General features: G+C 42.1%; 1 protein-coding gene across 1 annotated transcript in view; it reads right to left on the bottom strand.

Annotated features, from left to right (window-relative positions):
• OXCT1 (3-oxoacid CoA-transferase 1) overlaps positions 1–25,614 on the bottom strand; it is a 92,283-nt gene extending 66,669 nt beyond the window's left edge. The window contains exons 1-6 of the mRNA XM_068422653.1: positions 25,350–25,614; positions 22,481–22,589; positions 20,982–21,072; positions 5,261–5,396; positions 2,913–3,062; positions 1,073–1,179 (exon numbers count right to left, since the gene is read on the bottom strand). Of these exons, the coding sequence (XP_068278754.1) occupies positions 1,073–1,179; positions 2,913–3,062; positions 5,261–5,396; positions 20,982–21,072; positions 22,481–22,589; positions 25,350–25,433 (677 nt within the window). The 5' untranslated portion in view covers positions 25,434–25,614. The remainder of the gene's footprint in view (positions 1–1,072; positions 1,180–2,912; positions 3,063–5,260; positions 5,397–20,981; positions 21,073–22,480; positions 22,590–25,349) is intronic.
• Between the last annotated feature and the right edge of the window lie 2,197 nt (positions 25,615–27,811).

Below are 27,811 nucleotides of genomic sequence, written 5' to 3' on the forward strand. Positions count from 1 at the left end.
GACAAGCCCAAGGTGGAAGACTGTTTCCTGTACTCCATGTCCCAGAGCCTAAGGAAAGCAGTTTAGCAGACAACAAATTCATGTGCACGCACACAAGAAAATTAAGTTTCCAATCAGAAACCATCTTGTCTTCCCAGTGGGCAAGTCAGGATGTCAACAGCTGGGTAAAATTAAAAATTCTTTCTTAATTTTGAAGTATTTGAACTTAATATTACATCTATAAGATAAATAAAAATTTATGTGAATACATGTGTATATATACATTTATACACAAAAAAGCATTACTTTATCAGTATTATTTTATCCACATATTTTTCAGTTGCTTTTTCAACTCCTTGTTTGTTTTAATACAAAGACAGACTGCATCATTCAGCATCTTGTAGTAAACTGCAACAGATTACCATAACAGTTACCTTTTCATCTGATAGCCATAAAACAAATAAAAACCAGACATTAAACATAAGCAAACCTCTCCTGCTTCAGTTCAGGACAAACCAGAGCACAAATATAGCAACTCAAATAAATGATGTTATCGCTAGTGCAATGCTCAAACTTTTCACTAGAGAAGACGTTTAAATTCATATGATGCCTCTCCCTACACCACTGAGATCAAATCAACTTTCAACACACTTTTCTGGGGACAGAATCAAACTATCCCATCACTGACTGGCAAGGAGACTGACTCAGCTCCCTTCTCTGCTGACATACATGAATCTGCACTTCTTGGGTCAGCCTTCAGTTGCACAAGGAAGAGGACCCAAACTAACATGAAAATTGAAATGAACAGAATGTCATTTCTCCACAGTCATCACAATGACTTTGGTCTGCTATGTCTCATTTTTAGCTGCCAATGTTTCACTTCGCAGCTATGTTTGAATTCTCAAAAGTCATTAGAAAAAGCAATTATATTTTGTTTTTTATAGCAGTATAATTTGACAGTAGGGAAAGGCAATATGAAAGAAAGTTAAATCAGTAAAACATTATTTTGCCATCACACAGGAGACAGGATTCACCTTCTCTTTCGTTATCTAAACCATTGAAGAATCTTTTCCCACTGGTAAACAAGTCATACCTGAAAATGATGTTTCCTGCACGATCAGCCTTCCATGCCTTCACAAGAGCAAAATCTCCTGTAATTGACTTCTCCAGAATAAAGTGACGGCCATCAAACTCTCGCACCTACAGAGAAAAGTGCACCATTTAGATGTAAGTTTCTTCAAACAGATATCCCATGTAATGTTTATTGTATGGGGTTAGTTTTACACATCATTATATTTAGACTTCTTTTTTGTGCTACATGAAGTTTTATCTGAAAAACTGTAGCTCAACTGTACAACAACAGAGAAGCACAGAAAGGCCGTAAACCCCAGTTTTATTATAATGTCTCTGTTTAGTGAAACAGAACTAGAATCAGATCCATATTTCTGCTGCTCCATCTACTGGAATTAGACATGCTTTTTTTCCTGCACACCTATCAGCTAACCAAAAACTGAACTGCTAGATCAGAACTGTTGAAAAAGTCCGTAATCACTGTCTACCACCAGAAACACCAAATTTAAAATAAAGTGGATTTGAGACAGAGTACTCAAATCACATCATCTGACAGGTTGAATTTCATTTGGATTTCTCTGCATTTATGATCAATATTTGTAATGATATTGTGCTTGAAGCCAGAATATGTAACTGACAAACAGCTAGTATTTTAATCCTATATAGAGACATGTAACAGCATTTCTCATAACAATGTAGAACATTAGAGTATGCAAAAACACTACTTGAGAACTATTTAAAATTTCTGAGAGGGGGAGGAAGAATGACAAAAGTGTATCAGAAGTCAGTTTTTCGGTCCTGTAAAAGGAGATCTGAGCTTTTATAAAATGACACTTGCATTCAAAATGGATTTGGAGAATGGATTTGATCAAATCGTGCTAGTCGTGTTATTAGCCCCTAAAAGACTGAGGAGAGTAGGAGAGTAGGAGAAAAATGTTATCAAAACTATAAGCTATTTAATAAACAAAACATTCCTTCAAATGGTAAAACACCATCATGACATATTCACTAAGAAAATTAACAAAAAAAAAGACCAGGTTAATGATTAGATACTGAAAACAGCCATGTACAAAATACACAAAAACCATGGAAGGGGAAAAATTACCTTTACCCCAGAGATGTTCTTGAGGTAGAATTAATGCTGTTTGCAGCCTAATTGGAACATATAGCATTAGCCTCATCCATTTCTTCAAGTACATCTATGGCACTGAGAAATCTCTTCCCTTCTCCAAATTCTATATCCAATTTCAATATGAAGCCCTTGTTTCTCACTTGGAAGCCACACTCTTTCTTATTTCTTTGCAATTTCAAATAACTCACACTAGATTGCATTTCAACTGCTGGCAAATGCATTTCCTGAAAGTTTGTGTCAACTGAGGTCTTCCCTGTTTAACAGAAAAACATCCCATCTCTTCTAATGCTAAAGCTGATTCATGTACAGCTGCAGGGCTGCTTACTCCATACCACAGTATTTAAGGAGCTCCTGCCCCACTAACAGGAGGTTGTTCTCAATCCGTACTGTGCACTGAAGTGGCCTGGTACACTATTTTGTTTGAATACACAGTGAACCTGGTCAGAGAATTGTCAATTAAAGAGTAACTCAGCAAGGCAGGTTTTCACTTGGACCTGTTCTTGATGCTACGTCACCCTAAAGCTGTAAAAACTTCTCTAACACATCACAGAGGACAGAATTGAGCAGTGGGAAGAAAACCAATGTGTCTGGTACCACAGCCATCCTGCCAATCCAATATACCAAGGTTAAACCTGGCCAGGAGGTGCTTAAACTACTGTTTATTTTGGAAACATGTAAGAAATTCACTTTTCAAAGCAGAAGGCTTCCTAATAGCAAACTGACATCTTACCTCTCTTGGCTGGCTAGCAATGGCAATGGTGCCATCTGTGTTGTATTTGATAGGCGCACCCCCTTCCTGCACCAGCGTCCCATAGCCGGTACTGGTGTAAAATGCTGGGATTCCTGCTCCTCCTGCTCTAATACGTTCAGCAAGAGTACCCTGTGGGAAAACACATTTAAGAACAAGTCATTTGGGAACAACAAATCGAACTTTGATGAATGGCTTGCATGAACTTATTTTGATATCCTGTCATTTAGAGCTTTTCCTTCTGAACTCAGCAGACCACCACATCTATTTCTTCCTCCCGTTTTAGCTCTCCTTTGTGGGACTGCTACTGGATACGGCAAGAAATGCTTCACAGATGGCCATAAATTGCTCGAGAGCACACTGTCACACAACTCCCTGTCAACTCCCAAGCCCCAGCACTTTGCTGTGCCTCCTCTCCTTCAGCTTGTTTCCCAATCCATTACTCTGAGAAGAGTATAGAGTTCTTTTTCCCTGTCCCACCTGGCTACACATGCTAGAAGGTTTTTCTTTCACAACAATCCTACATATTTATGTTTCATTCTCCAAAATTTAAGAAAAACTTCATACCTCACTCCAAGTTGAAACAGCCACGCATAGCCGATTGAGAAAGGAAGAGGGAGTCCAGTGATCTGGGTTGCCCGTGCTAAGAATGTCAAGAGGCTGACAGAACAGCGTTTCTACTCTATTTGACCACCCCATCTGCACTCTGCTCTATGTCCAGCTGTACCATGGATATTAACAGCCCAAATTCCTCATCAGCTTTAATTATGGACTTATGGCCAAAGACATGTCTGCCTGCTTTTCATTAGTGTTTTTCCCAAATTTTTTTGGTATTTTTCTGGATTCAAAGCGAGACAGGACCATCATGGTCAATTATCCAGCTTGGCACCTTTCAAAACATAGGTTGCATTTTCCCCAGTTATCCTGCAAGAAACACAATAACTTCTGGTAGGTTTACAAAATGGTGGTAAGAGGCAGATGCGAACCGTGCAATGATACAGAAGTCCTGTGTTCCAAGCAGCCTTAGCATTTCAAGATGTCACCACAACCTCCCCCTTAACGCGTAACAATGACACGACAGTCTCCCATTTTGCCTAAAGTCATACCAAACTTGAAGAGAATTTTCCAAAAGGCTATTTTGTCTTGACACAAATATTTCAAATTCTCGCATCTCCTAGCAAGTCATTAATTCACCTTACTGTTTACCATTGCACACTGTAGACCCAGTATTTTCATGATGGATCTACATAGCTTGTCTGTGCAGCCCACAAAGCCAACTACATGTCTACAGAGTTCAAGGTCTTCTAGATGAAAGCATTGATCATTAAGTAGGAAGAGGGGAAAAAAACGAATTGTGAGGTGACAGAAAGGTGAGATTTGCCACTTTTGAAACATGAGAAGTGACAAGCGCCTGTTTATTTCCATGTCAGCTGACTGGGCATAAAAGGAGCTTTTCTGCCCATCTCTGGGATTCTAAGAGACACTCCCAAGAGATGGACTCCAAGACTCTCTTCTCCATAAAAACTTAAGACCGTTGCTTTTCCCAGAGACTTAAATCAATAGCTGTTTAAAGCCCAAATGTTACGTGTCACCCTTGGAAATGCCACACACTAATATGCTGTAGGCTTTAAAGTTAGAGTACTAATTTCACGAAACTAGATCTCAATCGAATGTGACTGATATTCACAACTTTAAGATCTCATTGCATTCAGGCTACTTGGGTAGCTTGGCAGCGGTAAAACAGTTAAAACTATGGTCTAAAAGGTAAAGTTGTAAATACTGGCTCATAACACTATGCAGAGATTAATTTAGTCAAGATTTAATGAACAAGCCAAAAAGAGTTATGTCGCACAATGAACTGACATCTCCTAATTTGACTCCTCCCCACTAGATGGCGGACGCTGCACCCTCAACATCCCCAAAGCACACACGAGATGCCACCACGGCGGGAATTCAGCAGCTCCCTGACTTTTTACCCCTTATACGGGCCACGGTAGTGAGCATACTTCACGTGTTTTTCTACAACTGGGAGGAACTACCAAAAATCAAATATCGTACAATAAAATGTACATATATATATATATATATGTGCTTGAAATGAATATAATGTAACAAGCCATAAAAGGAATTTACACAATATGACCAGTCAGTTCTTAACAGCGAAGTTGCAGCCTACAGCCCGTGATCCTAAGATGGCAAGTGCCATCTATCTTTACTGCACAACTGCACACAGGGAAAACATTTGGATTGCAAAATGATTTTCTAAGAGCACTTAAGCATTATCCTACTTAGTATTTCAGAAACCACCAGCCTCCTAGAGACACTCTTACCTGAGGTGTAAGCTCAACTTCAAGCTCGCCAGATAAATACTGACGTTCAAATTCAGCGTTCTCTCCAACATATGATGACACCATGCGTTTTATCTGCTTAGTCTGAAGCAGAAGACCAAGTCCAAAATTGTCAACACTGTGTAGAAAAAGCCAGACAATATTCAGCATTTACAACAGAGTTTTGTTGCACTCAAAGGACTTTATAAACTTTAATGACTTAACAAGATAGATAGGACAAAGTTATCTCCCCCCACTTTAGTCATAAGGAATTGGAGACAAAAATCAAATTCCAGCTTTTAGGAGGGAGAACATCAAAGCTACAATTAAAATTTAGGAGTCCAGTGCTCAGAACTCATCTCTTCCAAGGCACTGAACACATCCAAAACTTCATTTTAAAGACTTTTCACATGTAACAGCTACAAATACCAGCTTAACAAGTGGTATTATTTTACACATCCGGTCTTTTAAAAAACCTTACTAATTAATAAGAAGTCACATTGCATAACCTGGATTTGAGTGAACAGACTTATTTTTTGTTTAAACTCTTGCTTCCCAGGAAAAAGGCAAGTGATTGCTTAACAGCTCAAGGAGAAAGGCACATTCACATTTACAGTGCTGGTTTGTATATAAGGTAAGAGAATATTTGTATTTAAATTTTGTTATTACAGTAAATAATTCATTTTCTTATTAAGAAATCACCTATTCCAGCAAAAGATAGTAACAGTGCAGTCAAGACTTTCTTGTCTGTGTCATCATACCAGCTTAAACTGGATGCCAAAGATAACATACAACATTTTTCTTGTGCTCCCACTGCCACTACAGGAAAGATGACATGAACCAGAAGGACCTCCCAAAAATTGATGTATATTTGCCACTAGTTGTTTCAATTCAGTATTACTTAATTATCCTCAAAAAGGCTTGGGATTTCAGGATAAGAAATATTGAAAAATATTAGAAGAACCCTTTAAGAGACCAAACCCAGTACCCAGCACGACACGCACATGTGCCTACAATATATGCATCTACTGAAAACACCACTTCTAAAGAAGAGCTCCAAAAAAGGTTGTCTGTATTTTCTAATTCTATTAATTGTTTTATTGAAATACATCCCTTTCCTATATAAATCTCACCCTCCTGGTATTCTTATACCACCATGTCTACAATACTGCGTCCTTCTTTAGGTATCGTCAGAAATGAACTCTCTTTCCACTAATGACCAGATGGAGAAAGTAATGCATCAGACTGCTTTCCCTCTATTCTCCCTCCTTATACCTTACCCAAATTATTAATAAGTATATTCCCTAACTCTGGCTTTATAAGTTATGGTGATGGAAGAAAAAAGAATGGAAAGGAGATATATACAAGTACTGTAATACAAATCTATACTCCCCATACAAAAAATACTCTCTTACTCAAAAAAGGGAAAATAAAAACAACTTAGAAATCAAGATACGATGCTGAGTGAGCTGAGAGATATTTGTTTTCACAATAAATCAGTGTAGATCAGAGGAAAGAACCCACTGAGCCACAATCAAGCCTCACTTAATGTACGCTAATACTCCACCACTTCAGGATCCACATCAGGCATCCGAGCTGCGACCTCCTGGCATCCTTTAAAAAGGCCAGATTCAAAAAGTTTACCATTATACAGAATTCATTTACAAATATGAAAGTGGTAATGATGAACCCACTTTTACAACAGCACCACTATCCTCTTGCTTGCCAGCATCAATGTCCCACAGCACATGCTGCAGTGCTGTGTGGGAAGGGAGAGGGGCTGAGCAGAGCAGTACCATCACCAGCTCTTCACCTCCTGCTACAATACTCACAACAGCTGCATGGACAGACGTGCAGTCTGAAAGACTTCTCAACTGCATGCATAATGAGGACTATTTTAAGATTAGGACTATTTTAAGAGGATAGACCACTTCTATGCATACTCAGGCATTTTGGAAACTGCATGATAGAAAGTGAAACAAGCTTCTCTGATCTGGTTCTGTGAGTTTATTCTAATGTTCCCTAGATGTAAAGAACTTGACTTACTATAAAAGCTTTCTCCGATCCCCAACTGTGACCTAGTAAAAAAAATTAAAAATCTAACTCTGATGCAATATTAAAAGTGTTGCAGTGACAAAACCTTGAGAATAAAATGTGTCCTGCCTGGAAACAACCTATATTTCTAACTCCCCACAGGAAAAAATTCCAGCAGTTTGAAATTAAAAGAGCTGGGAATAGATTAGGAAGAGGAGTCTTGTGGGCAAGGAAAGGGATTAAAAAAAAAAAAGAATAACAATACAAATGCCAGAATTTCCTGTATAGGGTCACTTAAAGCAGGACAATTCCTCTCAAGAAAACCATCAAACCCTGACCTCTCGCTATAAAAGGTAATAAGCAAATGTAACTGACCAGCCAGTATCTGAGGGCAGTTCAACCGGTTTGTATAACTACAGTAGATGTAGCAAAAGTACAGAAGTTAAACACTGTGTAGCACTTTGTAGCAAGAACCAGCAGGGGCAGCTTGAACTGCTTACAAAACAGAGTTTGCTACTTTGCGTTATCACTCACATGGTTAATACCATTGCAAAACTTGCAAGCTATCAAATAGAAACAGGCAGACATGAGATTTCTGCATGCAGACAACAAAATTCGGACTGTATGTTCACATGAGAAAGGGATGGCACCAGAGGGTCAACAACAGATTCGTAATGGTTAAAGAAATTTATGCCTCATTTCACTAGGATCTATAATCCTTCCTCCTGCAGCCTCAGAAGCTGGACTGGAGCACATTGTACTTAACAGGATTTTACATATTGTCCTGCAGGATCCCATACGGATACACTTGATTTCCTCACCTACTACAGGAAGTTATCTTCTCTCAAACAAAACTTTGTCGTTACAGTCCCCTATCGAAACTGAATAGAAAATCACAGAAAATTATTCTCTGTCACACTCATCCCAAATTGCTCCTTACTTCTTAAATCACTCTTTCTCCTCACCTCAAAGGCAGCCAATTTATTTAAAAATAAAACTGCAGTGAGGATCAGTCACTGAGCACACAGGTCATACAACCTTATTTCCCTGCACAATGACAAGAGGAATTTTACCTTCAGAAAGTCACGCACCAAGAGGCTCTGCCAGCCTGACAACACAAAATTACTTCAATTTCCAGACACATTTCATCTTCAGAGCAGCATCACACAAAATCCAATCGCTGTTACTCATATGTTTATTTTAGACACAAATTTCTTAAAAGAAATATAGTGCTATCCATCTTTTTTAAGGATGCAATCTGCATTCAGGTTTCCAGCTGAAACAACCGTTTTGCTTTCCACGCACATCATTTTCCTTTCATCTCCCTCACAAAACTCACTTTGAGCACTTCAGCCTATTTTATGTTTTCTATGTTTTTTTCTTGTATTTGAATGTCCTAAGAAACCAATATTTCACACAGAAGTGAAAATGCTGTTCTTACTCCTATTCTCCCTACCCTTTGCTCTTTACTTGACATCTCTATAGCAGAATAAAAATAAAAAACAATTTCTGGCTTAGGGAAATTTCTTTCAATATAACATTTTTTATGTTACTCACTTGTTCTCCCTTTGCATATTTTGCTTCGTTGTTTTGATTCAGGCGCAAAAGTTTCTTTGAACTTTTCAGCTTAAATTATGTTTGTGCTGAAAATGTTACCCCTAAAATATCTGTCTTGCAGGCAATGTCCTTGCTATCAAATGGTAACAAAAAAAATTTAAAAAGATCCTTTACTGATTGCATGGAAAGAATACATTCTGTATATGTATTTTAAAAGCTGGGTTCAGTCCTTTAAAAATTTAAACAAAGGTGAGTGCAATAAAAATGTGTTGCCCTAAATAGGAAGGAAAAAAGCGTGGTGGAAGTTGATAGAGTTGTTATGTACGCTGTCAGAAGAGGGAAAGTATACATTAGTGCTAGACAGAGAATGCATTTTTTTTTCCCTCAAAATTGTTATGATCTCTAGAAGTTTCCTCAATCTGTATTAGGACGAAATCTGAATCAACAGAATACATGAAACACATACAGGAAAAGAGATCTAACCCAGCACTCATCAAGAACGTAGGTGACGCAAGTTCCCCATTCGACTGATGCAGACAAGAAAAAGTAATCACAATTAAGGAGGTCTCGTTTAGCAACACATTCCTTCCTATTGTTTTGTCCCTCTCAGACCTATGAAACTAATGTCTGCCTTTTAGACGACTCCTAGCCACATCTAGCCCACATATCTCAAGTATACCGCAAGTAGTCAAAGGCAATATGCCAATGTTGCACTCCAGATAAACAGTAATTTGCAGCTCTCAAACCCTTCTCTTTGGTGGTTCAAACAAAACACATTCTACAGCATCACAGGGAAGAAGCAATTACCTGTTTCCAAGCTGATAAAAGCTTCACACACCAACAAGCCCTACACAGCCTGATGAAGCAGGGAATAGAAATTCGCATTCTTACACAGAAAAAAGATGACTTGGAATGTCACACTACTCTGTCAAGAGACATAAAATGGCTTTTGTGGTTTTTTTGAGTAAAAGTAGATAATTACAGTCTCCTCTATCTCTGCTTTTGTAAAGACATTTATAGGTGTCTAAGAAAAGTGGGGGTGGCCAGGACAGACTGGCTGCCCTTACTGGGAACACTGGAAACCAGTGGTAAGCAGTGTCAATTAGCATGACGGCTTCACTCTACACCTCCAAAAGAGAAGTCTTCCTCTATACTTTTGTTCAAACATTCTCCAGGACCTGTGGTGCATATTCCTGGCAGATCCCACCAAGTCACTGGTTACGAAAGATTAACATGAATATTTGAGTTTTGGAGAATTAAAACATGCTGGCCAAAGAGGAGCTACCTGACCTTTCTCCTCTCATAATTTGGGGATTGGAAGGATGGGAAGGTAACTACATCACCCCTGAAGACTATGGATTGAGAAAGAAAAGCATGCAGTAACAATCCTGGGGCAAAGCTCCACCTCAGGCAGAAACCAGATTGCGTTACTGCAAAAAGCATATCTATGGTTTGTCCTACTCCTGGAGAATGCTTTACGTAAAGACACTATTCAGCTTCTGGAGATACATGAGCAGTCTCTCTAGGCATTTGGCAGGTCCAAGTGTTGCACAACTATGCATGAAACTTGATGATGGATGGACCAATTCCAGAGCTAGAAATTTTCCTGGCAAGACGCTAGGAGTGGGAGAAGGAAATAATTTCCTCTGTCATTCTCCACTTAAAAGAGGCTTCATCTCATCTGTTTTACTTTGTAACATCAGCTTTTCAGTCCTCAAAAGGATCTGCTCCAAGTTACATGCCCTTACATCTCCCAATAAGTCCTAGAGAAGTCCACATATGCTCCCCAACTAAAAGGAATGCATCAATCACAACCTGTTTGGTACCTCTTAGTAACACAGCCTTAAGCTTTCAGGCTCACAGGGGTGCCTGACTATAGCATGAAACTTTACCAACATGAAAGAAGGTATGTGGCTGAAGATACCATTCAAGTTCTTAGTGATGCATATTCATAGGTCCAGAAATATAAAGTGTAATACTGGCAGCACCAGAAAGGGATCCTTTATAGCCTTTGTGCAGAAAATTAGTAGATACCTACTAGATGGCGTTTGCCAGAAGACAGCAAACAAAAGTGCAGGCACACCAAGGGTAAAATAAATGTGGACAACTACTCATGTAACAGTTCTTGATGACTTGTCTTCTTCAGTCATACAGCTGGCTCTTAACAGTAAGACTATGTCTCACAATAATCCCCCATGCATTACAGTGGAAGATTACTAAGGGGCCAGCTCAGATGATACTCTGTTTCTCGTCCTTTTCTATCTCCCACTTCCAGCAGGGTAGATAGAATGAGGGCAAGATGAGGAATGGGAGTCAACGAACAGGGAGAGAAAAACAGATTCAGCTCATAGGAAAGTAAATTGAACAGAGGCATAATGTTTACTTGCCCTATTGATTCCTGAGACACTGTCTTCAGTCACCTTTTTTCTTTCCTTTTCCCTACAACATTTTCGGTCTGTCCTAATGGGAACTGCTTAATGGAAAAGCGGAAAAGAGAGAAAGAAGCTCTCTGATGGAAGGTGACCGAGAAGAGAAGGAAGAGAGAAGTATGGGTGCTGCCATAGGCTAAGCAGCAGTATACATTAGTGCTAGACATAGAATGCCTTTTTTTTGGTCAGGAGAAGGAAGAGGTAGGACAGAAAACAGGGCAGTGGGTCACAGCTTCCTGAAACCATGTCTCACCACCTTTTCAGCCCATGGCAAAGGACAAAAGAAACAGTGCACTGAATCTCTCTCAGCTCCGTAGCCTGGGACTTCTCCCGCTTTGAGGGGAGAAAAGAAGAAAGAAAATAAGGGAACCCACAGTTGCCAGCAATCATGAAGCCCTGCATGCAGGTTGCCATGACTGAGCCTTAAACTCCGTCTGCTCCTTCTCTGCAGTGTTTGCACTGCACTCTTCTCCCTCTACTACTAAAGCGTTCTTAGGGGAACTCTGTCCTCTCTGCTCCGATAACTTCATCTCAGCTCCAGCCTCAGAGCAAAATGGCAGTATTCTTCCTCCAGAAATGATGCTCCACTCCTGTAAGAATGATGGTTATGAAGGCAGATAATTTTTGAAGAGGACAAGTACTGTCACATTGTATGGTTATGTCAACAGCAAGGTCTCCTCTTTCCACATTCCTTTCTGTTATGAAATGGCATATTGTGTTTTTATTACAACAAATAAAACAACTCTATTCAGAACTTTTAAAATTTATATTTTTCCTTCACAGTGAAGTTATATGGTATAGATTTAATCAAATAAATATTTGAGTTTCATCATGAATGCATCATATTTCATAAGTGTACTGGCTGAAAGCTAGATTTAACTTTTACTGTCGCTTTTCTAAAACCGAGTTGACACAGTTCCTCAACCACGCTGAGTTCTACACCTATTCTGTCTTCCTCATTTGTAATCACAACCAGAAAGTCAACTGCACAGCTGATTTCTCAATAGTTCCATGTAGTGCAAAGTTTAGTACAATTAGCCCTGCCAAAATCTTAAATCATCTCCACACTAAAATTAACAAGACAACCTGGTCAGATTTTCAGAGGTTTGCAGTTCAAACAGTGTCACTTTATTACAGCTGTAATAAAGCATCTGAGTAGATTCTTTGCAAAGAACTGAGGTGACAGAAAAAAAGTAAACTGCTTCAAAAAATCAACTTAACACTGAAAATATCTTATATACCTTGCCTCATGATTTTGGCAACTTGCCATGTGCAAGATTTTACCTAGCTCCACTCTTATCTCTCCACCAAGAGAGATAAGAGTCATTGGTGACCTTGTATTTCACTTCTGAAAGTATATTTAATTTGGGATATTTAAAGAATTTCTTATGCATATACAAAAATGATCCACACAGTTTAAGATACTCTGAGCATCACCTTAACCATATCTTTGTGTACACAGAAGCTTTCTTCCCCTCATAGACTTTTTCAGTCACATTTCAGTTCTCTGAATCAAGATATTGTCAAATTCATGCCATTAAAACCACCTGACAACTTATACTATGTGAAAAAACTTCTCAGCTTTCTACCGATTTGGAATGAAACTGCCACCCAATGGTATTTTAATATATTTTAAGTACATATAAGTATTATAAATATATGTAAGGATATATAACTTTATATAACATATATATATATGTAAAAGTAATAATAAGGATGGAATTAAGCCATAGGAGTTACATATGCAAGAACAAACAGGGAGTCTGTGGCAAAGATGGCAAATAGATTTTGTTTTTAACAGAAACATACATCCAAAGCAATGACTGAAAAAAGAGATAACCTTAAACTTTAACATATATAACATTTATCAATCCTGCCTTAAATTCAAAGTATTAAATTGCTAAGAACGTAAGAACACCTTTTGTGCTTTAGAATATGAGGTGTATCAAGTTTACCATTGCATCTGATCCCACAGAGTAGTGCCTTAGCTGGAGATTTGGCAACTGCAAATAGCCCGTTAGGAAAACAAAGGTATTATGTTCAACAGAACTGAGTAACTGCACTCAGGCACCATTACCAACAGTTCAAATGTTTATCTCAAAGTTATTTTCTCCTTACTAATGCATAACATTGTAACATAAAAAGAACTTCTTCAAAAAGAGCACAGAGACCAAAGGTTCAAAAAACTGGTAACGCTTTTCAAGCAGACAGTCTGAACCTGTATAATCTGACAGCAGGCTGTCAATCTCCTTTTAGATGATCACCCAGGTGATTAGTAATTAAGATATTAACTGTGACTTCTCTATTTTTACTGTAAGTGAAACTGTACTTTTCAACACTACTGCATTCAAAAAGAATGCATATTTAAGTCTCAAAAGCAGACACAGCACAGAGGGAAGTAGCTTGTTTGATACAAGTCAGACCACATGTGCAGCTATGACAAGTAATGGACTTCATTTTTACCAAGTACAAATTCAGCCTATTGAAGTGGCAGAGACAGAACGAAAGTGTTGATCTCAGAATGCGATTATACCCAAAATGAGTTATCCATTTCATTAAGCAAAATTAATTAAAAATAATAATTTGGTGCCAATTTCTTAAACTTTAATTTTAAATATTTGACTGTGTGGACAAGAACATAGTTTTTGTTGCAACACAGATCGTGAAACAATAGGTCTCGTTGCCTGCATTAGGCAAGTCTTAGCATAAGCTGACCTGAAATGTCTAAGTCCACTTAACTTGAAATCAGTATGCAACAAGACACCATGAAGTCATAAGCAGATGAAAAACAGCCAAGTGCAAGAAGGTACTGTACACTAATCACAACTATGTTGGGAATTTACTGAATCAAGGTTTAAATTAAGGACCTATTGACATACGTGGAACGAACCAAATTTAAACAATAATAGTAGCTTGCTGAGACAGAATTCTCTAAATTTAAAGGGCTTATAATAACATAGTGGAAATAAATACTTAAAATATGAAAAACATAAGCAAAACAAGTTACAAAGGAAGGTGTGAGACATCATATTTTAGAAGCACACCCACCCACCATGGTATCTTTCACTATCTCCCTGGTTCACAAGCTCCAGTTTCCCCTGCAACAAGCTGTGTAAATACCAGAGATACTGCATATTTGTACTGCTTCCCTTTCAAACACTTTGCCTTGTTTGGCTTGGCAGAAGAGTAACCACTCTTAAAGGTGCTGTTTCACTAGCTAGCACACAGCATATGCACTAGCATAATGCACAGCAACAAAGAGTAAGTTCAGCAATGTGATGTTTCTAACTAGGGTGCCTAAGAACACGTCAAACACTACTGTACAACCTGTCCTTGGCAAGCCTTTCAAAGGCCAAACAAGGACTTTACCTGCCAGCAACTACGTGACCTGAACAAGGATTTGCAGGAGGAATCTCCTCCCTATTACACTGAGCTGTAGGGTGTGAACTTGTGAACATCCTACTCCACTTTAAAGTTCTTTTCAGACACCGTCAAGCATTTCTAGGCTTTGCTGAACCTTCCTTCCAGCTAAAAAAGAGTTGATAAGAGCACTTCAGGACTTCCTAATTACTGCTTTCCCTTAGATGCAAGTGAAGTGCTGTCTCCATTGCTGCTATTTTAAACAAGCAGCTCTGTATCACATTTTTTGGTTCACGCATATTGAAAGACGTGACTTAATCCATGCAGCTCACTGTTCTCCAGAATAGGTTGTCTGCCTAGGTACTTGGCTCCTTCTCTGCTCCAATTACAAGTTGCCTGCTAACCCCACTGCAGGATGAGAAAACCTAAGCACAACAAATTACCTCCTGTTTGCTGAAAAAGCTGGAGAAGAGAAAGCAGGAAGACGAAACACAGCAGGGCATCAACTGCAGCACAACAGTGCCAAAGCAAAACACACTGAATCCTGAGGCATCTTGGAAAGTGGCAAATTACTCATCCCATAAAGTACCTGACATCCTGAGATCACACGAACAATTCAACCTCTGAATACTATTGCTGCAGGGTGTATGATTGCTGTGCTACTTCAGTTTTCAAATCCATTCATTAGTATTGCAATACTTGATAATATCACTATACTTTTTGACATGGTATTAGAAGATGCTTAAATGGTATCAATGGCTGTGATGAGGATTCTGACTTTATTAATGACAACTGCGCTTTAACCTGGTTCCCAAACTATTGAACTACAGCTGGCTAAGTTCCATACAATAGTAATATAATAAATAAAAACAATAGATTCAACTATATTTTAATCACAGAATCACACAGAATCACAGAATGTTAGGTATTGGAAGGGACCTCGAAAGATCATCTAGTCCAATCCCCCTGCCGGAGCAGGATTACCTAGACCATATCACACAGGAACGCGTCCAGGTGGGTTTTGAATGTCTCCAGAGAAGGAGACTCCACAACCTCTCTAGGCAGCCTGTTCCAGTGTTCGGTCACCCTCACCGTAAAGAAGTTTTTCCTCATATTTAAGTGGAACCTCCTGTGTTCCTGCTTGCACCCATTGCCCCTTGTACTGTCAAGGGATGTCACTGAGAAGAGCCTGGCTCCATCCTCATGACACTTGCCCTTTACATATTTATAAACATTAATGAGGTCACCCCTCAGTCTCCTCTTCTCCAAGCTAAAGAGACCCAGCTCCCTCAGCCTCTCCTCATAAGGGAGATGTTCCACTCCCTTAATCATCTTTGTGGCTCTGCGCTGGACTCTCTCTAGCAGTTCCCTGTCCTTCTTGAACTGAGGGGCCCAGAACTGGACACAATACTCCAGATGCGGCCTCACCAGGGCAGAGTAGAGGGGGAGGAGAACCTCTCTCGACCTGCTGACCACACCCCTTCTAATACACCCCAGGATGCCATTGGCCTTCTTGGCCACAAGGGCACATTGCTGGCTCATGGTCATCCTGCTGTCCACTAGGACCACCAGGTCCCTTTCCCCTACGCTGCTCTCCAACAGGTTTGCCCCCAACTTGTACTGGTACATGGGGTTGTTCTTGCCCAGATGCAGGACTCTACACTTGCCCTTGTTATATTTCATTAAATTACTCCCCGCCCAACTCTCCAGCCTGTCCAGGTCCCTCTGAATGGCTGCGCAGCCTTCCGGCACGTCAGCCACTCCTCCCAGTTTTGTGTCATCAGCGAACTTGCTGACAGTGCACTCTAATCCCTCATCCAAGTCATTAATGAATATATTGAATAGAACTGGTCCCAGAACCGACCCTTGCGGGACTCTGCTAGGCACAGACCTCCAACTGGACTCAGTCCCATTGACCACCACTCTCTGGCTTCTTTCCTTCAGCCAGTTCACAATCCACCTCACTACCCGATCATCCAGACCACACTTCCCCAGTTTAGCTGCGAGGATGCTGTGGGAGACCACGTCAAACGCTTTACTGAAATCGAGATAGACCACATCCACAGCTTTACCATCATCTATCCACCGGGTAACATCCTCATAAAAGGCTATCAAGTTGGTTGAGCATGACTTCCCGTTGGTGAAGCCATGCTGAGTGCCCCTAATGATCCCCCTATCCTTGATGTGCCTAGAGACAGCACCAAGGACAAGTTGTTCCATCACCTTTCTGGGGATGGAGGTGAGGCTGACCGGTCTATAGTTACCCGGGTCCTCCTTCTTGCCCTTTTTGAAGACTGGAGTGACATTCGCTTTCCTCCAGTCCTCAGGCACCTCTCCCGTTGCCCACGACTTAGCAAAGATGATGGAGAGTGGCCTAGCAATGACTTCCGCCAGCTCCCTCAGCACCCGCGGGTGCATCCCATCAGGGCCCATGGATTTATGGACGTCCAGGTTGCTTAATTGGTCCCTGACCCAGCCCTCATCTACCAAGACAGATTCCTCCTCTATCCTGACTTCTTCTGGGGCCTCAGGGGTCCGGGGCTCCTCAGGACAGCCTCCAGCAGTATAGACAGAGGCAAAGAAGGCATTCAGTAACTCCGCCTTCTTTTTATCCTCTGTCTCCAGGGCCCCCACCTCATTCATCAGTGGGCCTACATTGCCTCTAGTGTTGGCTTTACCTGCAATGTATTTGAAGAAGCCCTTTCTGTTGTCCTTGACCTCTCTTGCAAGGTTTAATTCCAAGGAGGCCTTAGCTTTCCTAGTTGCCTCCCTACATACTCTGACAACAGACTTATATTCCTCACAATTGGCCAGCCCCTCCTTCCACGATCTGTACACCCTCTTCTTCCACTTGAGTTTGCCCAGCAGTTCCCTGTTTAACCATGCAGGTCTCCTGGTACCCTTCCTTGACTTCCTACCTGTTGGGATGCTCTGATCTTGAGCTCGGAAGAAGCAGTCCTTGCATGCTAACCAACTATCTTGGGCTCCCTTACCTTCTAGTACCCTGTCCCATGGGATTTCCCCTAGCAATTGCTTGAAAAGGCCAAAGTTGGCCCTCCTGAAGTTCAAGGTTGCGATTCTGCTAGCTATTCTGTTCCTGCCACATGAGATCCTGAACTCTACCATCTCATGGTCACTACAACCAAGGCTGCCCTCAACCTTCACCGCTTCAACCAGACCCTCCTTGTTAGTGAGGATAAGATCCAGCAGCGCTCCTCTCCTAGTTGGCTCATCCACCATTTGCATCAGAAAGTTATCATCAATGCACTGGAGGAACCTCCTGGACTGAGGATGGCTGGCTGAGTAGGCCTCCCAGCAAATATCAGGGTAGTTGAAATCCCCCACGACAACCAGGCCCTGTAATTGCGAGACTGCTCCCAGCTGCCTGTAGAAGGCCTCATCACCCTCATCCTGATCTGGTGGCCTGTAATAGACACCCACAACAGTATGGGTGGGTGATTGAGCCTAAGGAGATTGAGTTTGGCTCTGTATGTGCCAAATACCAATACAAATCATATCTGTTATCCAATTAACGTGCAATGGCAAGCATGAAGCACTCTAAAAAAAATTAAGATGAACATATTGTGAACTTTAGCCTCAGAAGCCTGGACTATATATATATATACATAAACTATATCTGTGGTTTTTGAATGGTATTTTGGTTTTAACTTATGTTAAATACAGTCGGGTTAAAAAAAACAGACTGGGGTACAAATCTATAGACAAAGTACATGGGAGATGTAATGATGCAGCTGAAAATAGCACAAAGCATTATTAGATAAATCCCACCTAATTCACTTCTTCTGCAAGGCTGAAGGAATTAAAGGAGTAAAGCTTGAGATCTATTTTCATTTTGTATGAAGAACAAAGTTTTTTATACCCAACCAGCCTTTCTCACTCACTTAAACCTGTCTCTGTTTTACTCTAATGTAGGTACAGAAGAAAAGAGTTTCCTGGTGATTTTTTTTTCCCCTACAGCTCTTGTTCTGCAACTGGATAAAGACTGAGCTTCTACAGAACAGATGGGAGACTTCCAGCCCCATGAAAGGGCTCATAATTGCAAGCATTAATGAAGTTCAATGAAAACAATACAAAATTATCACTATTATTTCACCACAAATACAGCATTCACAAGTAAAAAGTTCACAGAAAATGTAATAACACAGATATTACTATATGCTGAAAGCAAGCAACATTAGAAAAAAAAAAACACCACCAAAAAAACACCACCGTGGAAAGAATGCTCACAAACTATCTTTCTAACCAACTGGGGTGCATAACCCCAGTACATCTAGCTGTGAGAAGACTCTTATGTCACAAGACAACAGAGTTTAGGATGAGCTCCCTAATCAAAGAAAATTTGCTAAAGAAAGTACAACGCCATGAGGAGACATCAGTCTTCCAATATTCTTTAAATCTACAATGAACTAAATTACACTGGAACTATTCTGTTGCTGAAGGGGACATTTAACAGGATAAGCCACTGAACCAAGGTTAGGGCCACCTGAAGCTGGTAGTCGTCCAATAATACTGCAAGGAACAGAGTATCAGTCTTATTGACCAGGCTGATTTCAAATACAAGTCATTATATCCTGCATATCAATATTTTTATTTAATTTTATTTCTATTTTATCAATGCATTTCAACAGAAGTGGCTGTAGTTATTTCTCTATATGAAGATCACTAGGTACTGTGAAGTCTACTACAATGAACAGCTTGTGTAAAAATTAGCCCTAATGAGAAGCTGAGAAATTACATGTAAAAGAATCTTTTCACTGTCAACCCCAAAAGAATTTCTTAATGGGCAAACATTTAACAAAATAAATGAAAAAATCCAAGACCCATTAAAGGGGTTCTCCATTCTTTCATCATAAATATTCTCCGCTGTTGTTGTGTTGTTTGGGTTTTTTTTTAAAGCAACAGAATTACAATAAGAAGGTCAGAAAGCATCAAACTGTAGTTAAAAAAAAATCCCCATTTAAAACTTCACACACACACAGAAAAATCACTGATACTACATTTAAAGCATCTAAGCTAGAATTTTAAGTTACAGTCAACCAGTTAAATATATACAAATATACATAATTGCAACTGTCTACAACAGTGACAACTGTTCCCTGACAAAGCTGCATATACATACAGTACTGTACTTTCTGGGCTCATTCCAAAAATAACACTTCCAAAAAAAGGGGAAACACTTCCAAACTGGGGACTGAGTCCAGTTGGAGGCCTGTGCCTAGCAGAGTCCCGCAAGGGTCGGTACTGGGACCAGTTCTATTCAATATATTCATTAATGACTTGGATGAGGGAATAGAGTGCGCTGTCAGCAAGTTCGCTGATGACACAAAACTGGGAGGAGTGGCTGACACAACGGAAGGCTGCGCAGCCATTCAGAGAGACCTGGACAGGCTGGAGAGCTGGGCGGGGAGAAATTTAATGAAATATAACAAGGGCAAGTGTAGAGTCCTGCATCTGGGCAAGAACAACCCCATGTACCAGTACAAGTTGGGGGCAAACCTGTTGGAGAGCAGCGTAGGGGAAAGGGACCTGGTGGTCCTAGTGGACAGCAGGATGACCATGAGCCAGCAATGTGCCCTTGTGGCCAAGAAGGCCAATGGCATCCTGGGGTGTATTAGAAGGGGTGTGGTCAGCAGGTCAAGAGAGGTTCTCCTCCCCCTCTACTCTGCCCTGGTGAGGCCGCATCTGGAGTATTGTGTCCAGTTCTGGGCCCCTCAGTTCAAGAAGGACAGGGAACTGCTAGAGAGAGTCCAGCGCAGAGCCACGAAGATGATTAAGGGAGTGGAACATCTCCCTTATGAGGAGAGGCTGAGGGAGCTGGGTCTCTTTAGCTTAGAGGAGACTGAGGGGTGACCTCATTAATGTTCATAAATATGTAAAGGGCAAGTGTCATGAGGATGGAGCCAGGCTCTTCTCAGTGACATCCCTTGACAGTACAAGGGGCAATGGGTGCAAGCTGGAACACAGGAGGTTCCACATAAATATGAGGAAAAACTTCTTTACGGTGAGGGTGACCGAACACTGGAACAGGCTGCCCAGAGAGGTTGTGGAGTCTCCTTCTCTGGAGACATTCAAAACCCACCTGGATGCGTTCCTGTGTGATACAGTCTAGGTAATCCTGCTCCGGCAGGGGGACTGGACTAGATGATCTTTCGAGGTCCCTTCCAATCCCTAACATTCTGTGATTCTGTGATTCTGTGAAAGCTGTGTGGTTAATATGAAAATTCTTATGATGAAAAGTAAGACTTTTTCATACATATCAGCCTTCTCACATGAATAGAATATTTAGTCTGTACTTGTTAAACCACAGACATGTGAATACCTACCCTGCATTATTACTGACTGCTGTTATTCCTTTTACTCCAGTCTTCAGTAAACCCCCAATGAGGTTTTCAGGAATCCCACACAATCCAAAACCTACGTAAAATAAAAGAAAATTGAATATGTAACAAGTGTTTGAAAGAACACAGATTAATCATAAGTCTGAGAATGTGCACTATTTAATCAAAAACTTTTATAAGAAGAACAAGCTCCTTAGTTGACTAAACAAACCAACACTCCAAGAAAGAGCTGCACCCTAGTACTGGAATCTCCCAGTCACTGGATGCTTCCCAGTTTGGATGAAATCCATTTAACCAAAAGAGGTCTGGTCACACACAAATGGTCTTTGGAGAAGGGCTCCAGGACCTCTGCTCTCCTGATGTGTGTCCTAACGACTGTACTCATTATTCCTCCTTCTCTTTCTACCCAACTAACCTTCTTTGCTGCACATAACAATGTCAAACAGGAGGAGGGAGAAGTTCTCCCATACGGCTTAGCCTATAACTAGGTGATAAAAATCTGGGAATCTTAACGCTCTCAGAAAGATGTGTAACTGAAAGCACAGTAACCCAGATCTCCACCCACGCTGAGGTACCTTACACTCCTACCTATTATGCAAGAACCCAGTATGCCTAAAATGAAATACCATGACACGTTTGAGGCGCCTAAGTCTTAGGACAGGCTCTAACACTCAACTACTACCATTTCCTTCCCAAACAGTGAGCCTCAGATCCTCTTTTGTTCCAACAACCACCAAAAAAATACAATAACTCTTCCTAGAAGGCATTTTGCCTCATTACACATCTCCAGTGTGGTTTCCCATGTTTTACAACATTACATTCATTACTTCTTCAATACAAAAAAATCGCTTATAACCTAACTAAACAGAGAGATTGCTTTTCTTTCAGTAAATTGAACAGCATGAAATTGTGCAAATCATATCGAATATTCAAAAGCTCAAGTCACAGTGAAAGTCAGTATGACACAACTTCTTGACTTTTCTGGAAATGCTACACATAACCATTTAGTGTAACGTAGGTAAGTATTATCTTTACTTCCCACAGCCAGAAACAGGTTAGGCAATTTGTTCAAGGTCACAGAGACCCAGTGACTAGGCAGCTAAAGAACATAAAGAATGCTACCATAAAAATAATCAAACGAAATTTTATTTCTTCACCATCTGAAATAACAATGCTAACTTGAAAAAGCCCAACTTGATTTTCTGCATTCAAACTGGCACAAGCAAAGTCTAACACTTCACTAGTGGGGAAAAAAACCTAATGATTTTTCTGAGGCTTTTTCCCCCCCCTAAGAAACAAACTGGGATTTTTTCACTGAAAGAGTCTGCCCCGCATTAGCAGAGTATGAAATCACTTGTTTAAAATACTCATACAAGTATATGGATTCTCAAATTAGTTAATATTAAACGAAACATAGTAAAATGGTTAGAAGTGTCTCATTAATAGAACACGTCATTGCATCCATAAAGAATTTAAATATTTACCACCAACAAGAACAGTTGCCCCATTGGGTATATCTTTTACAGCTTCAACAGGATCGGTATAAAATTTGGTGTTGCGATGACTGCTGGTAGAAAAATAGCATCCGCTAATCTGGAACAACATTAAAAGAAGCAAGTGAATGAATAAAAAGCATTAGATAGTACCTTTATAATGATGACTATCCCTCTGGCTAGATAAGGGGGAAAATATATAAAAAAAAAGATATTGCTACTGTAAACACTAAATATTGGGGACAGGGGAGGAGAGAAGGGTCCAGGTCTCCAAAACAAGGACTGTATTGTCTCTCTCATCGCCCACATCACTCATTCTTTACAACATTCATATGTACTATGAAGGCTTTAGGCTTAATATGAGCTGCATCAATTTGACAATATCCAAACACATTTTAAATTTCTGAACTCCATCCTAAACTGCTGACAAATTGTGACTTACTGTGAACAGATTCACAAATGCAATTCCTCAGCACGAGTCAGAGCAACCTGAAGACTGCTCTAAGCTACATATTGCTACTTGTAGCTTCAAAGATATCCAGACATGAAACATAACTAGCAACTGCTGAAGCAGAGAGCCAACACCACCACATACTTTGAGTGGAGGCCACGGAACAACATGAAGTACAGTGCTGTGCTGGCAGTATAGTAAGGAGGGACTCACTTCAACAGAGTGAACCTTCCCCCAGCTTCCTAACGCAGTCTTAGAGCTCTTTCTGTTGCTGAAGAACAGCCCAGAAGCAGGGGGACTCCAACAAACTGATGAAATAGGAAGGGCAAGAGGGAAATCAATACAAATCCCGCCCCCAAAACTACACAGTGCAAAGCCATTACGCAGTAACCATCATAACTTATCTATTGTATGCTTAGGTCACAGTTACCCCTGTTTTTTTCCCTTCTTTAAGTATTTCCCACTAATACTACCATTTATTAATACTAATCAAGTACTGTCAAGGCACCAGAAGCAACTGACATTTAAGTCACTACGTTGACACAGTCTCCATAAACTGCGAGTATTTGGAAGTTAAAATACTATTTACTAGTGTTTTTACTTCTGATTTGATAGAGGAGTGAGAAATTTTAAACTGGGAAAAAAGGAGAAGAATGAGTAAATAAATAATAAATAAGCTACTCTACACGTTTTAGACATAGCCTAATTCTTCCCTAAAGAGTTGCCTTAGGATCCAGTTACAACTAGGTCAATAATTTTTGGCTCAGTTTCAAGCTAACACATCTGCCTTCTTTATAAAATTAACGCTGCAAGAGTTTATGCTGAATATTAAGAAAACGTTTCTGAATGGAGGCTTGTCTCCTCCCCGATGGAAACACTGATGTTCCTCTGCTTCGATGGGCTCAAAAAAAAAATCAGTACATGGGTCATAAGGAACAGTGCCAGCTGAGAGAGAGTAAAGACCCTTCCCCATGCTCAGTTATACCACGACTATTTCTTTCAAAAACATCTTTTCATAATGACAGTAAAACTGAGAAGAACATCTCTTCTGGTTGTATTCGGTAGGCAAGTGACAAAATTAGTATTAAGTTCTGGCAGCCTCGGGAGGCCAGGGCTGGAGGGAGGTCAGGCCACTGCCATGTCCCTGTACCCACACACACGAAAATATTTTAAAGAGACCACATAGCACCTTTTCTTTAATCTTCCCAACTGCTTGTAACAATGGGGAACAACAGAGCAGTGGGGAACAACAGAGCAGCATGAGTTACATATGCATGCCTTCCCAGGTTGGTTGTCTCTAATGAGAGTATCTGCCCTTCTGTATTAAATAGGTTCTCAGTCCCTTTCCCACCTGCTCTGCTGTTTGAGACCAATGGGCCTTAAAGGGAGCCGAGGTGCCAGGGATCACCCACCCTCCCCTGCACACCAGGGCAGCAAGCTGAGACCTCGGGAGCTGGCTGCAATTCTAGCAGCCCACGTTTAAGAGAGGAATAACATTGGGACAGATGAGCTCCAAGAACGATCAACAAAATCGGTAAATTTTATAGAAGAGCAAGATATAATTTAGCAAAGCAAAGACTGAAAGAGCTATTATTATTTGTCCATAAAGACATCAGGAAGAGAAAATACAGCCATGAGAAGGGGAGCAGATGAGCTTTTTCAACTAAAATAAAACATGAAAAGCCACAGAAACAATTCTGGCTGAAGAAACAAAACTTGGCTATGGTTACACGTGGGCTGGAAACCATTAGATCAGTGAGGTTTGGCAGCAGCTTCCCCCAGGAAGAGCAAAGCAAGTGAGCTGAACCCCACACGTTTATGAACAGCAATACACGTGGGGAGCTGTGCTCACTGACCTGGACTCTCCCTGGCTACACCTGCAGCCTACCTGGTGCGAGCAGGATTGAAATACACAGTAACACACTGCACTCGTGCTGCGATTTCAAATGCGGGGGAAATAAAAAAAAAAATAAAAAAACAAACAAACAAACATCAAACCTCAAAGCCAAACCTCCGGGCCCGGTCCCCCAAGGTCACCGCATCCCAAGGCGCCGCCGGGGCCAGGCCTGCCCCGGGGCCGCGCTCTGCCCCCCTGCCCGCCGCCCGCAGCGCCCGCGGGCCTCCTCCGGGCCACGACCGTCACGTTGACACAAAATAGCAGCACAAAGCCCGTCACTTCCCCGAGGGGGCGGGCAAGGCCACCCTCGGGGCAGCAGGACGGCCACCCCCCCCTGCGGCTCCGGCCGCCCGCGGAAGACACCGAGCCCCGTCAGAGGCGGCCCCTCCCCGGCGGGTACCCCGCCAAGGTCACGGCGGCGGCGGCGAAGGCGCGGCAGGGAAGGGGACTCGGAGGGGCCGCGGCCGAGCGGCGGTCCTGGAGCTCTGACTGCCCCCGCCGCCTCGCTTTACCTCAGCCCCGGCGCCCCGCGCCCGCGCGGCGCGAAGGAGGATGCAGCGGCCGAGCGGCGGCAGTAGGAATTTGTACGCCGCCATCTTCGCGCTGCGCGGCTCTCGGGGGAAGGGAGCGGAGGGGCGGCGGGCTGGGCCGAGGCGGCGGCTGGTGCGGCTCCTGCTGTCCAACGCCGGGGCGAGGAAAGCGGGAGCGGGCGGGACGGCGGATTCCGCGGGCGGAGGGAGGGTGAGGGGCTCGGCCCTCACGCCCACTGACGTTGGCTGCGTCCGAGGCGGAGCCGCCAGACTGACGAGGGGCCGTCGGCTGACGGGAGCCGGCAACCGCCGAGGCCGCTCACGTCAGTCGGCGATCCAGGCTGGGGAGAGCTGTCCAGCCGCCCCGCCGAGCCCAGGGAGCCCGGCCCGGGCGCTGTCCCGCGGCCGAGGGGGAGCAGCCCCCACTCCTGGAGCTTCGGGGAGCAAAAGCATCCCCTACGTGCTGCAGCCCGCTGATACCCCCGACCCAGCACTTGGGTGTTGTTCTTAAAAACCTCAGACACACGGAAAACACACGTGGACAAACACATCAATGTTACAATCACTTCAGTTGTAAAGGGTGGGGGGGTTCGTCCTGTTCTTCTGATGCTCCACTGCTTCCACCGATGGACAACTCAGATGCATCATCGCAGATGTCTCCCTGTGAAGTTAAGGTGGCTTAAATTTCTGTCCTATCACTTTGCAACGAAGGACTACCATCACGAGAATTAATAAGGACAGAGGCTTTAAATGGTTAAGTTTCCAATGCATAGCCCTCAGGGTGAGCCAGGCTCCAGTAAGCACATCGTCTCCACAGGGCGCTTGGATGCTATGTTTGGGTGGGAAAATGTTACTAGAATAGATGTATACTTGTTCAAGCAGCCACGTGATGTGAACTGCTGTCATTTCTGCTGCTGCTAGAAGGAAAATTCAAAGCATGCCTCCGCCATTATTTACGCTTTCTAAAAATACCCCGAAAGACCAATGCATGCCCTAATGATGCCCTAACAGAAGGATTCACAGAAAAATGTGAGAAGCTGTTTAGATGCAGGAAAAGAGAAATTCCGCTCATGTACATGACAGGAGGTCACAGGTCACACTGCTCCTCGTCTTGTTTCCAAGCTGTCTCCAACACAGCTGCTGGTCTCACTGTACTTAACCATCACGGTATGAACACATAGCAGGATAATTTACGAGGAAGCCAAGGTTTTAAGAGCATGCTGCCAGTCTCCAAAGTATTTGTGCACACCCAGTCCATTTTATTCAGAGCGCTGGTCCAGCCTTGCAGGTGCTGGTCCGTGAGCCCTGCCTTGCCACGTAGCTGTAGTTACAGTTCACACAACAGACAAACCTTGCAGATGCCAGTGAAGCGTGGTAGAGACACCTTCACTGTCAGGAAGGTTTTGGGTTGGTTTTTTTTTCCCTTAGATATTAAGTGTATTTAGCTAGTCAGTTAAGTCTGGGGCAGTTCCAGGTGGAAAAAGCTACAAATTACAGGGGCTTAGTGAAGTGAAAAACAAGATAACAGCACAGCTTGTATTCTCCCAGGGCTAAGCATCGGCAGAAAAGTTCTCTTCTGAACCTCGGTTCTACCTAAATTTCATATAGACATGTAAATTCCTTAAGCCACATTTCCTTTCCTGAAAAAAAATCCCAAAGCACTGAAAAACTTATCTAAAAGCAGCTTATTCCCTTCAGTTCAATAAATACCTTCTTTTAAACCAACAGTGTGCATTCTCAAACTTGTCAAAGCGTTCACACTTGAATACTTGTTACATACCCTGCTAGCACTTGTTTTGCATGGAGTTTGGACCATTTGGGACTCCAACAGCATTCCTCCTTGCAGGCTGGAGGAACGGGGCTAACTGCATGACAAGGATGGCAAGGTTGAATGACAAGGATGACAAGGTTGAATGTCTATGGGTAAAGATCAGGGGGAAGGTCGGCAAGGCGGACATTACGGTGGGAGTCCGTTATAGACCACCCAACCAGGATGAGCAGGCGGACGAGGCGTTTTACAAGCAGCTGTCAGAAGCCGCCCAGTCACCGGCCCTTGTACTCGTGGGCGACTTCAACTTGCCAGATGTCTGCTGGAAATACAACATGGCAGAGAGGAAGCAATCTAGGAGGTTCCTCGAATGTGTGGAGGACAACTTCCTCATGCAAGTGGTAAATGAGCCCACTAGAGGAGGGGCCCTGCTTGACCTGTTGTTTGTGAACAGAGAAGGACTAGTGGGAGATGTGAGGGTCGGAGGCCGTCTTGGGAATAGCGACCACAAAATGTTAGAGTTTTCGATAGTGGGGGAAGTAAGGAGGGGCAAGAGCAGAACTTTTGCCTTAGATTTCTGCCGGGCAGACTTTAGCCTGTTTAAGAGTTTGGTAGACAGAGTCCCTCGGGAGTCGGTCCTGAAGGGCAAAGGAGTCCAGGAAGGCTGGACGTGCTT

Source organism: Nyctibius grandis, chromosome Z (assembly GCF_013368605.1).
Source record: "Nyctibius grandis isolate bNycGra1 chromosome Z, bNycGra1.pri, whole genome shotgun sequence".
Lineage (NCBI taxonomy): Eukaryota > Metazoa > Chordata > Aves > Nyctibiiformes > Nyctibiidae > Nyctibius > Nyctibius grandis.